Source organism: Mobula birostris, chromosome 9, assembly GCF_030028105.1.
Source record: "Mobula birostris isolate sMobBir1 chromosome 9, sMobBir1.hap1, whole genome shotgun sequence".
Lineage (NCBI taxonomy): Eukaryota > Metazoa > Chordata > Chondrichthyes > Myliobatiformes > Myliobatidae > Mobula > Mobula birostris.
In genome coordinates, this window is record NC_092378.1 from 86,142,825 (window position 1) to 86,156,359 (window position 13,535).

A 13,535-nucleotide genomic window follows, 5' to 3' on the forward strand; every position below is an offset into this window, starting at 1 on the left:
ATTGCACAACACCCAATCCAGCACAGCCAATCCCCTAGTGGACACAACAAAAAGCAACAATTGCCTTTCTGACACACCTTTTCTATCTCCTGCTGTAATTTGTAATCCACATCCTGGCTGCTGTTTGGAGGCCTGTATATAACTGCCATTAGGGTCCTTTTACCCTTGCCATTTCTTAACTCAACCCATAGAGACTCTACACCATCCAATCTTATGTCATCCCTTTCTAATGATTTAATATTATTTCTTATATACAGAGCCACACCACCTCCTGCCTACTAACCTATCTTTCTGATACACTGTATATCCTTGGACGTTCAGCTCCCAATGGCAGCCATCCTTTAGCCAAGTTTCAGAAATGGCCATAACGTCATACTTGCCAATCTGTCGCTGAATTTCAAGACCGTCCATTTTATTTCTTATGCTGTGTGCATTCAAATATAACACTTTCAGTCCAGTATTTGTTGCTTTCTGTTTTAACTGCACCACGCCCCTATTGCCCTGTAACTCATCCCACTGGCTGTGATTATGCTTCACCTCCTGCCTGTCCTTTTTATCATCTCTGTTGCACACCAGCTTTGATTTATTTCTGTTTTCCCCTTTCCTCAGCCCTATCACTCTCGTTGCTATCCTCCTATCAAATTAGTTTAAACCCTCCAGCGCTATTAAATGTGCCTGCTAAGATATTGGACCCCTTTGGGTTCAGGTGTAACCTGTCCTTTTTGTACAGGCTGTACCTCCTCCAAAAGAGGCCCCAATGATCCAGGAACCCAAAGCCCTGCCTCCTACACCAGTCTCTCAGCCATGCATTAATATGCCTGATCATGCTATTCTTGTGCTCGTTAGCACGTGGTACAGATAGCAATCCTGAGATTACTACCCTGAAGGTCCTGCTTTTCAGCTTCCTACTTAACTCCCTGAATTCTCACTTCAGGACCTCCTCCCTTTTTCTACCTATGTCATTGGTACCAACGTCTGCCAAGACTTCTGGCTGTTCACCCTCTCCCTTCAGAATATTCTGCACCCGATCCGAGACATCCCATACCCTGGCACCTGGGAGGCAACACATTACGTGGGCGTCTCAATCAGGCTGACAGAACCTCCTGTCTGTTCCCCTCACTATGGAATCCCCCATGACTACCGCATTCCTCATATTCCTCTTTCTCTTCTGCACCACGGAATCCCCAATGACTACCGCATTCCTCATCTTCTTCTCTCCCTTCTGCACCACGGAACCAGGCTCAGTGCCAGAGACCCGATCGCCATGGTCGTCCTCTGTCAGGTCACCTCCCTCAACATCATCCAAAATGAGATAACGATTACTGAGGGGGATGGCCATAGAGGTGCTCTCTACTACCTGAGCTCTTCCCTTCCCTGACACTCACCCACTTATCTAACTCCTGCAGCCTCAGGGTGACAAATTCCCTGTAGCTCCTATCTGTCTCCTGCTCACTTTCCCTAATAAGCTGTAAGTCATCAAGTCACAGCTCCAGATCCCTAACATGGTATCTCAGTAGCTGCATCTCGGTGCACCTGGGACAGATGTGGCCATCTGGGAGGCTGGAAAAATCCCAGGATTCCCACATCTGGCATCCAGAGCAAAGTACTAACCCTACAGACATATTCTCTATTCCTCAAAAAAAATGCAGTTTGTTATGCACATCAACAACTAACTTGAGAGGGTACAGTTTTAAGGTGCTTGGAAGTAGGTACAGAGTGGATGTCAGGGGTAAGTTTTTTTTTAAAAACACAGAGAGTGGTGAGTGCATGGAATGGGCTGCTGGCGACTGTGGTGGAGGTAGATACACTAGGGTCTTTTAAGAGGCTGCTGGATAGGTACATGGAGCTTAGAAAAACAGAGGGCTATGGGTAATCCTAGGCAATTTCAAAAGTAAATAGTAAGTATTTGTTCAGCACAGCATTGTGGGCTGAAGGGCCTGTATTGTGCTATAGGTTTTCTATGCTTCTAACTGACAAGTAAATGCAGAAGGCAACATTCGTAAGCTTGCAGATGACACAAAAAAAGAGATGTGGTTGAGTGACAAGAATAGTGTTAGGCTACAAAACGATATTAATCAGTTGGTAAAACAGGCAGAGCAACGGCACATGGAATTTAATTCAGACAAGTGTCATGTAATTGTTTTTTTTTGGGAGGGGGGTTGTCTACTAAGTGTAGGATATACACCACGAATGGAAGAAAGAGATCCTGCTGTACAATTTCATAGATCCCTAACGGTTACAGCATATGTAGACAAGGTGGTTTAAAAAAAGTTTACAAGATGCTTGCCTTCATTAGCCAGGGCATAGAATATAAGAGCAGGGAGGACTTGATAAAATTTTGGTTGGACCACAGCTGGAACATTGTGTGCAAACCTAATTGCCACACTACAGAGAGGATATGATCATACTGGAGTGGATGCAGCAGAAATTTACCAGGATGTTGTCTGGTATGGAGAGTTATAAGAAAATAAATAAGTTGAGTTTGGTTTTTTTGAGAGCAGAGGAAGCTGAGGGGACACCTGACAGATACACAAAATTGAATAGGGTTGATGGTAGGAAACTTTTCTTCATGGCATAGATGTTGATGAGTAGTGGGCATAGGTTTAATGTGAGGATTTAGGAGGTTTACAGCGGATCTGAGACATAATTTTTTTCAACCAGGGGTGGGTACAATCCTGTACACACTGCCTGGTGGTGGTAACAGGTTCTCCCTCTCCTCAACATTCCAGAGTCCACACAGCAGGGCAAAGTAAGCTAAAGACCAAGTACTGGTTAATGGGATCAATTGTGACCCTCTTACTCCACAAAAAATGAAAAGTTGAAAATCTGAAAATGAACAGAATGTTATAAATTTAACATAAATCACCATACAGCTGGATCTATATAATTTGACAAAAGAGTAAGCACACAATTCAGCTTGATCTGTAGAGTTGCTGTTCATGCAATCAGTCAGCCTTAGAGTTGACAAATCAGAATATATTTATTACCAGTAAATACCATGGATAGCATCTCAGAAGGGTGATCACAAACATTCCTACGAGTCTTGAGCATGAAACCTAGACTGACAGTCCACAGAATAAGTACACTGCTTTCAATATAGTGTAGGGAAGTGTATGGTCATGCATTTTGCCAGAAGGAATACAGGCGTAGACTATTTTCCAAATGGGGAGAAAATTCAAAAATCAGAGGTGCAAAGGGACTTGGGAGTTGCTGTGCAAGATTCCCTAAAGGTTAACTTGGTTATTGGTGGTAATGGAAATGCAATGTTAGCATTCATTTTGAGAGGACTAGAATACGAGAGCAAGGATGTGATGCTGAGGCTTTATAAAGCATTAGTCAGACCATACAGAGTACTGTGAACAGTTTTAGGCCGTCCAAGAAAAGATGTGCTGGCATTGGAGAGGGTCCAGAGGAGGATCACGAGAATGATTCCAGGATTGAAAGGGTTAACATATGAAGAGTGTTTGATGGCTCTGGGACTGTACTCATTGGAGTTTAGAAGAATGGGGGGGGAGGGGTTCTCATTGAAACCTCTCGAATATTGAAGGGTCTAGATAAAGTGGATGTGGAGAGGATGTTGAGGGACATCCATTTAGAACAGAGATGAGAAGGAATTAGCCAGAGGGTTGTGTATCTGTGGAATTCGTTGCTGTGGAGGCCAAGTCACTGGGTATATTTAAAATGGAGATTGATAGGATCTTGTTTGGTCAGGGCATTAAAGGATACAGGAGAAGGCAGGAGAATGGGGTGAGAGAGATAACAAATCAGTCATGATGGAATGGCGAGGCAGACTCAATGGGCCAAATGGCCTAATTCTGCTTCTATATCTTCTGGTCTTTATGGAATATGAGTGAATACTGTGCTGTCAGAGATGATGAACTCTATATTACAAACTACCCTCCCCCCCCCACACTCCACAACTCCCCACAAGTTTAGTGTAAAGGGTTTGAGCGGAAAGCAGATGATTTCCTAAGCAACACCGTAGTGAAGTTAGTAGATCTACTGCCTCCCATCTCCAGTGACCAAGGTTCAATTCTTACCACCAGTACTGTCTGTGTGGAGTTTGCACATCCCCCCTGTGACTGTGAAGGTTTCCCCCTTCATCCCAAGGATATGAAGGCAGGTAGATTAATTAGCCACTGTGAATTGCCCCTTGTGTGAAAGTGAGTGGTTGAATCTAATGGGAGTAGATGGGAATGTTGGGTAAATGAAAATGGCATTCATGTGGGATTGGTATAAATGGCAGATGTTTGATGTTATGTGGACTCGATGGGCTGAACAGTTTATTTCTGTGCCATATGACCATGATTTCTTCTTTGAATTTTACCAAATTAAACCAATTGCACATTTATCTAACTACAGTTTGCTGGACCGTGAAAAAAGTAATTTGCTGAGATGAACTTCAAGGATACGGAGTCCTGATGCTGTACGGTGCGGGTGCAGATCCCACTGTGTGCCTGCCAGAAGCGAACGGTATGATCGTAACCAGCAGTGGCCAAGATGACAGGGTCGCTGCCCACAGTGCCTGGACTTGTGTTCATAGTGTCACCCTGTGTAGATAACTCACACCTGTAATCAGAAATGAAATTAGCATGGCCAATAAGGCTGCTGCTGTCACAGTCTTTAAAGAAACAATAAAGGTTTGTCACATGCTCATCAAGACATACAGTGAAATGCATTGTTTGCGTCAATGGCTAACACAATCCGAGAATTGTGCTGCGGGCTGCCCACAGGTGTCACCATGCTTCTGGCACCAATATAGCATGCCCACAACTCACTAATATTAACCATATGTATTTGGAATGTAAAACACTTGCGCTAATTGCTACGTTACTGAGCCACCCGCTAACATTGCCAGCTTTAGCCAGTGTGGTAGCACAATGGCAAAACACTGGACCACAAATTATGTCCCCATCACTGAAAATAATTAAAGTGAACTTACTACCAAATGGATAAGTACAGCTGCTGAATGCTGGGAAAATGCCAATGTGATCATTTAACCATAGCAACCAACCAGCCTGTCACTCTGCAGACAGCTCGGTCTCTCTCTCCCTCCTTCCTCTTCCCCAATCTCTGTTTCTCTGCCTCCCTCAACCTCCTCCACCGCCACTCACCTCTCCCCCTCCCACCAGCACCCACACACTTTATCTCCATCCCCTACGCTGAAACCTCTCTCAACCCTTCCTCTGTCACCCCCTCCCACTCCTTTACCCATTTGTCTTTTTTCTCTTCCCTGCTCTATTCATCTCAAATGGCCCTCTCCACTCTCCTTCCAACATCCTCCCTCGTCCCCAATTGCCAACTTACCATTTTCCTTCCTCAAATCTCACTTCCCCCTCACTGCCCACCACCTCTAAACCTCCCTAACCCCAACACCCGTCTCCGAATCCCTTCCTGCCTCTCCTGTCCACGCCAATCTCGACTCACTGACTCCCCTTTCCCTCACACGTCCTTATCACCCGCTCTCTTCAACCCCTCCCTCCCGCACCATGCCGTCACTACTCACTTGCCCTTCCCCACCTCCCTCTCAACACACTCTTCCTTACTCATATACGTAACATATCACGTAACGGTCACAGTTTGAGGATAAAGGGGAAGCCTTTTAGGACCGAGATTAGGAAAAACTTCTTCACACAGAGAGTGGTGAATCTGTGGAATTCTCTGCCACAGGAAACAGTTGAGGCCAGTTCATTGGCTATATTTAAGAGGGAGTTAGATATGGCCCTTGTGGCTACGGGGATCAGGGGGTAGGGAGGGAAGGCTGGTGCAGGGTTCTGAGTTGGATGATCAGCCGTGATCATAATAAATGGCGGTGCAGGCTCTAAGGGCTGAATGGCCTACTCCTGCACCTATTTTCTATGTTTATATGTTTCTACATACAAGATATAGGAGCAGAATTAGGCCATTCAGCCCATCATTTCTGCTCCACCATTTGATCCTGGCTGATTTATTATCCCTCAACCCCATTCTCCCCATAATCTTTTACTAATCTGATGTAGTGAGAGAGAGACTGCTGCAAAGTGGGACCCATTTGGAAAGAACAAGTCTTATCAGGAGTGAGTTTTATTTGAGCCAACAAAAAGGGAGGTGTAAGCGGAGGCCAGTGCAAGGGAAGGAGGCTTTGGCAAGAATCAGCTTGGGCAAGCACAGGCAGAGGTTCTAAGTATGTTCTAGCAAGTTTTCTTTCTCTTTCTTTGTCTATTATTGCATGGCTATGAGAATGGGTCCAGAGTTAGTGATATGTTCTTTGTTTTATGTGAGATGTGGAAACTCTGGGAGACCTCCGGTCTCCCTGATAACTACATCCACATGAAGTGAATCGAGCTGCACCTCCTGAAAGACTATATTAAGGAAATGAAGCTACAGTTCAATGACCTTTGGGAAAATGACACGATAGACAGGAACTACAGGGAGGGAGCCACCCCCAAGTTGCAGGAGGCAGGGATCAGAAGAGAGGAAGGGAATAGGCAGCCTGTGCAGAGTACCATTGTGACCATTCCGATTCCCCTCAATAATAAGACGACGACTTTAGATACTGCTTGTGGACGGTGAGAGGGGGTGCAACCTATCAGGGAGAAGCTGCAGCAAGTAAATCTCTGGCACGGAGAATGGCTCTGTGGCTCAGAAAGGAAGGTGGAGAAAAGGAGTTCAGTTGTGATAGGGGATTCCATAGTTAAATGAGCAGATAGGAGATTCAGTGGACGAGAAAGAGACATCCAAATGGTATTTTGCCTCCCAGATCCAGGGTCTGGGATGTCTCTGTTCAGGTCCAGAGAATTCTAAAGAGGGAGGGTGAATAGCCGTTAGTCGTGGTACATATTGGTACCAACCACATATGTTAGAAAAGGGAGGAAGTCCTGAAAAGAGAATACAGGGAGTTAGGTAGAAAGCTGAAAAGCAAGACATTCAGGTAATAAACTCTGGATTGCTGCCTATGTCACCCACTACAGAGGACAAGAATAGGACCATTTGGCAGATGAATATGTGGCTGAGAAATTGATGCAGAGTTTCAGATTTCTGGATCATTGGGACCTCTTCTAGGAAAGGTATCATCTGTACAAAAACTATGGGTTACACCTGAAATCCGAAAGGGACCAATATCCTCATAGGCAGGTTTGCTGGAGCTGTTGGGGAGGGTTTAAACTAATGTGGCGGGGGATGGGAACGAGAGTGATAAGGATGAGGATGGGGCAGTTGGTATAGTGGATGAAGTGCACAGTGAAACTGTGAGGAAGGACAGGCAGATGATAGGGATGAGTTGAAGTGTAATATGGGGACAAAAATCAAAAAGGTGATGAATACAGGACTGAAGATGTTGTATTTGAATGCATGCAGGTTGCCAAAGAGGATGGAGTGGCTCTGTTGGTAAAAACATGAATCCAATCCTTACACAGAAGTGACATAGGATCAGATGATATAAAATCCTTGTGGGCAGAGTTAAGAAACTGCAAGGGTAAAAAGACACTGATGGGTGTTATATACAGGGCTCCAAACATTAGCCAAGATGTGGGATACAAATTACAATGGGAGATAGAAAAAACATAATAATGGCAATGTTACAATAATCAAAGAGGCTTTTTCAGGTAGATTGGGAAAATCAGGTTGGTGCTGGATCAGAAGATAGGGAATTTGTAGAATGCCCATGAGATGGCTTTTTAGAGCAGTTTCTGGTTGAGCCTGGCAGTGATCATAACATGACAGAATCCATCCTGCAATTTAAGAGGGAGAAGCTAAAATCAAATGTATCAGTATTACAGTGGAGTAAGGGGAATTAGAGGCACGAGGGGAGCTGGCCAAAGTTGATTGGAAGGGGACACTAACACGGATGATGGCAGAACAGCAGTGGCTGGAGTTTCTGGGGGAAATTTAGAAGGCGCAGGGTAAATACGTCCTACAGATACTTCCTAGAAATGAAGAAGTATTCTAAAAGGAGGATGCGGCAAATGTGACTGACAAGGGAAGTCAAAGACAGCATAAAAGCAAAAGAGAGGGCATATAGTAAGGAGGGGTTTGGCAAGCTTTTAAAAACCAACATAAGGCAACTTTAAAAAAAAAGCCACAAGGAGAGAAAAGATGAAATATGATGGTAAGCTAGTCAATAATATAAACAAGTATACCAAAATTTTGTTCAGAAGTAATGAATATGAGAGAGGGGAAGGTGGCCATCTATAATTTTGCTGATGGTACATTTGTTATTGGCAGAATCTCAAGAGATGAGAGGGTGTGCAGGAGCAAGGTACACCACCTAGTTGAGTGGTTTGCAGCTACAACCTTGCACTCAATGCCAGTACGACCAAAGAGTTGATTGCTAACTTCATAAAAAGTAGTACGAGGAAACACGACCCAATCTTCATAGAGGGATCAGAAATGGAGAGCGTGAGCAACTTCAAGTTCATGGGTGTCAAGATCTCTGAGGATCTAACCTGGTCTCAACATATCGATGCAGACATAAAGAAGGCAAGATAGTGGATATATTTCATTACAAGTTTGGGGAGATTTGGTTTGTCACCTAAAACACTTGAAGACTTCTACAAATGTTTCAAGAGCATTCTGACAGGCTGCAACACTGTCTGATAAGGACAGGGAAGGGAGTGTGTGTACTGCACAAGATCGAAGGAAGCTACAGAAAGATATAAAATTAGTCAGCTCCATCACAGGTACTAGCCTCCGTAGTATCCAAAATACCTTCAAGAAGCAGTGCCTCAGAAAGGTGGTGTCTATTATTAAGGGCCCGCATGACCCAGGTCATGCCTCTTCCCAGTGTACGAGACCATCAGCACCCTGAAGACAGTACACCCGGAGGGTGCTTTCTTCGCCACTGGAGAATTTATTTGAGCATCGCTGACAAAAGTCTCTCGGAAGTTTTGTCAACACATCCAGGTGAGCACATAGGGAGATAACATACATGACCACTGCTACTCTGCCTTCCCCAATGCTTACAAAGCATTCCTCTGTCTACCATTTGGAAAATCTGATCATTCCTCCATCCTGCTTCTACCCAGGTACAGGCAGAAGCTGAAACAAAAGGCGGCCATAGTTAAAACTGTCCACTGTTGGTCTGACCAATCAGTCTCTATGATACAGAGCTGCTTTGATGACATCAACTGGAATGACTTTGGTGATGAGGATCTCTCCGAGTTCACAGAAGGGATCACAAGCTTCATCCAGAAGTGCACCAAGGACGTTGTCCCCCAAAAATCGGTCAGGGTCTATCCAAACCAGAAATCCTGGATCAACAGTTCCGTGCGTGCTGCACTCACCACACGAGACTGAGCTTTCGCCACCAGTAACCACCAGGAACTTGAGAAATGCAGCTACAATCTATGCAAAGTAATCAAGGCAGCAAAACAATACAGGGACAAGATCCAGAAACAACTCTCCACCAACAACACACACAGCTTATGGCAAGGTCTGCACATCATTGCAGACTTCAAAGCTAAACGCAGTGGTACGGCCAAGATCACTGCCTTGTGCTTGCAGACAAGTTTAATCTCTCCCTCTCCCAGTGTAGAGTGCTCTCCTCCTTCAAAGCATCCATCATTGTCCCTGTACCTGAAAAGACCAAGGTAACATGTCTGAAGGACTGGCGTCCTGTCGCACTCACGTCAATAAGCAAATGCTTTGAGAGGCTGGTAAAGGATTACATCTGCAGCACGATACCACCCACATTGGACTCCCTACAATTTGCCTACCGACACAACCGATTGACAGATGACACAATAGCCACTGCTCTACACACCATCCTTACACACCTGGAGAGGAGGGATGCTTATGTGAGAATGCAGTTCTTGGACTACAGCTCAACATTCAACACCATAATTTCCTTCAGGCTTGATGAAGCTCAGAGACCTCAGCCTTCACCCTGCCTTGTGCAGCTAGATCCTGGGCTTCCTGTCAGATTTCCTGCAGATGGTAAGAGTGGGCTCCCTCACCTCTGCCCCTCAACACAGGTGCCCTCCAGTGCTGTGTCCTAAGCCCCTTCCTTTACTCTCTGTACATCCATGACTGTGTCACCACCCAGAGCTCCAATCTAATTAAATTTGCAGATGATATTACATTGATTGGCCTTTCCTCAAATAACAACAAGGCAGCCTACAGAGAAGAAGTCATCACCCTGACACAGTGGTGTCAAGAAAACAACCTCTTCCTCAATGTCACAAAAACAAAGGAGTTGGTTGTGGACTACAGGAGGAACAGAGACAGGCTAACCCCTATTGACATCAATGGATCTGGGGTTGAGAGAGTGAACAGCTTCAGTTCCTTGGTATACACATCACCAAGGATCTCACGTAGTCTGTACATACTGGCTGTGTGGTGAGAAAAGCACAACAATGCCTCCTTCACCTCAGACGTTGAAGAAGCTTGCAACGAATGCCCAAATCCTAAGGCCTTTCTACAGGGACACAATTGAGAGCATCCTGACTGGCTGCATCACTGCCTGGTATGGGAACTGTACTTCCCTCAATCGCAGGATTCCGCAGAGAGTGGTGTGGACAGCCCAGCGCATCTGTGGAAGTGAACTTCCCATTGTTCAGGACATTTACAGTGACAGGTGTGTAAAAAGAGCCCGAAGGATCAATGGGGACTCAAATCACCCCAACCACAAACTGTTCCAGCTGCTACCATCCAGGAAACAGTACCTCAGCATTAAAGCTAGGACCAACAGGTTCTGGAACAGCTTCTTCCACCAGACCATCAGACTGATTAATTCCCACTAACACAATTATATTTCTAAGCTATATTGACTGCTCTGTTGTTTATCTTAATGTACGTATTATTTATTACAAATTACAATTTGCACATTCAGATGGAGATGTAAGGTAAAAATTTTTTACTCCTCATGTATGCAACAAATAAAGTCAATTCAAATTCATTTCAAGAGAACTAGAAGAGCAAGGCTGTGATGCTGAGGCTTTATAAGGCATTGGTTAGACCGTACTTAAGAGTTTTAGGCCTTTTATCTAAGAAAATATGTGCTATTGGTTCCAGGGATGAAAAGGTTAATGCATGACGAGCATTTAACAACTCTGGGCCTGTACTCACTGGAGTTTAGAAGAATAAGATCATGAGACATAGGAGCAGAATTAGGCCATTTGGCCCATTGAGTGTGCTCCACCATTTCATCATGGCTGATCCAATTTCAACCCCAATCTCCTGCCTTCTCCCCATATCCCTTCATGTCCTGACCAATCAAGAATCTATCAACCTATGTTCCTTAAATATACATAAAGACTTGGCCCCCACAGATGCCTGTGGCAAAGAATTCCAGATTCACCACTCTGTGGCTAAATAAATTCCTCATCTCCGTTCTAAATGGACACCCCTCTATTCTGATGTTGTGTGTAAGGGGGAATCTGATTAGAACCTATTGCATATTGGAAGGCCTGGATTTAGTAGAAATGGAGAGGATGTTTTCGAGATTGAGTCCCTCCAAGATGGATTCTTGGAACAGCTTGTACTGGAGCCTACCAGAGAGAACGCAATTCTAGATTTAGTGTTGTACAATGAACCGGATTTGATCAGGGACCTAGAGGTAAAGGAGCCATTAGGAGATAGTGACCATAATATGATAAGTTTTACTCTACAATTTGAGAGGGAGAAGGGAAACTCGGAAGTGTCAGTATTACAGTTGAACAAAGGGAACTATGGTGCTATGAGGGAGGAGCTGGCCAAAGTTCAATGGAACAATACCCCAGCAGGGATGACAGTGGAAAAGCAATGGCAAGTGTTTCTGAGAATAATGTGGAAGGTGCAGGATCAGTTCGTTCCAAAGAGGAAGAAAGATCCTAAGGGGAGGCCGTGGCTGACAAGGGAAGTAATGGACAGTATAAAAATAAAAGGGAAGAAGTATAACATAGCAAAGACGAGTGGGAAGCCGGAGGATTGGGAAACTTTTAAAGAGCAACAGAAGGTAACTAAAAAGGCAATACGTGGAGAAAAAATGAGGTACAAAGGTAAACTAGCCAAGAATATAAAGGAGGATAGTAAAAGCTTCTTTAGGCATGCGAAAAGGAAAAAAGTAGTTAAGACCAAAATTGGGCCCTTGAAGACAGAAGCGGGTGAATTTATTATGGGGAACAAGGAAATGGCAGACGAGATGAACAGGTACTTTGGATCTGTCTTCACTAGGGAAGACACAAACAATCTCCCAGATGTAATAGTGGCCAAAGGACCTAGGGTAATGGATGAATTGAAGGAAATTTATATTAGGCAGGAAATGGTGTTGGATAGTCTGCTGGGTCTGAAGGTTGATAAGTCCCCGGGACCTGATGGTCTGCATCCCAGGGTACTTAAGGAGGTGGCTTTAGAAATCGTGGACGCATTGGTAATCATTTTCCAATGTTCTATAGATTCAGGATCAGTTCCTGTGGATTAGAGGGTGGCTAATGCTGTCTCTCTCTTCAAGAAGGGAGGAAGAGAGAAAATAGGGAATTATAGACCGGTTAGCCTGACGTCGGTGGTGGGAAAGATGCTGGAGTCAATTATAAAAGATGAAATTACGACACATCTGGATAGTAGTAACAGGATTAGTCTGAGTCAGCATGGATTTACGAAGGGGAAATCATGCTTGACTAATCTTCTGGAATTTTTTGAGGATGTAACTATGAAAATGGACAAGGGAGAGCCAGTGGATGTAGTGTACCTGGACTTTCAGAAAGCCTCTGATAAAGTTCCACATAGGAGATTAGTGGGCAAAATTAGGGCACATGGTATTGGGGACAGAATACTGACATGGATTGAAAATTAGCTGGCTGACAGAAAACAAATAGCAGCGATTAACAGGTCCCTTTCGGAATGGCAGGTGGTGACCAGTGGGGTACCACAGGGTTCAGTGCTGGGGCCGCAGCTGTTTACAATATATATTAATGATTTAGATGAGGGAATTAAAAGTAACATAAGCAAATTTGCCGATGACACAAAGCTGGGAGGCAGTGTGAAATGTGAGGAGGATGTTATGAGAATGCAGGGTGACTTGGACAGGCTGGGTGAGTGGGCAGATGCAGTTTAATGTGGATAAATGTGAGGTTATCCGCTGTGGTGGTAAGAACGGGAAGGCAGATTATTATCTAAATGGAGTCAAGTTAGGAAAAGGGGAAGCACAACGAGATCTAGGTGTTCTTGCACATCAGTCACTGAAAGCAAGCATGCAAGTACAGCAGGCTGTGAAAAAAGCTGATGGCATGCTGGCCTTCATAACAAGGAGAATTGAGTACAAGAGCAAAGAGGTCCTTTTGCAGCTGTACAGGGCCCTGGTGAGACCACACCTAGAGTACTGTGTGCAGTTTTGGTCTCCAAATTTGAGGAAGGACATTCTTGCTATTGAAGGAGTGCAGCGTAGGTTCACAAGGTTAATTCCGGGGATGGCGGGACTATCATCTGTCAAAAGATTGGAGTGACTGGGCTTGTATACTCTGGAATTTAGAAGGCTGAGAGGGGATCTTATTGAAACATATAAGATTATTAAGGGATTGGACACGCTGCAGGCAGGAAGCATGTTCCCACTGATGGGTGAGTCCAGAACCAGAGGCCAGAGT

The 13,535-nt window shown here is 44.6% G+C and overlaps 1 protein-coding gene across 1 annotated transcript in view; it reads right to left on the reverse strand.

Moving 5' to 3' along the window:
* Nucleotides 1-4,571, reverse strand: part of mlst8 (MTOR associated protein, LST8 homolog (S. cerevisiae)) — a 32,809-nt gene extending 28,238 nt beyond the window's left edge. Inside the window, exon 1 of the mRNA XM_072268353.1 lies at nucleotides 4,413-4,571. Within this exon, the coding sequence (XP_072124454.1) occupies nucleotides 4,413-4,541 (129 nt within the window). The 5' untranslated portion in view covers nucleotides 4,542-4,571. The remainder of the gene's footprint in view (nucleotides 1-4,412) is intronic.
* Nucleotides 4,572-13,535: the final 8,964 nt, after the last annotated feature.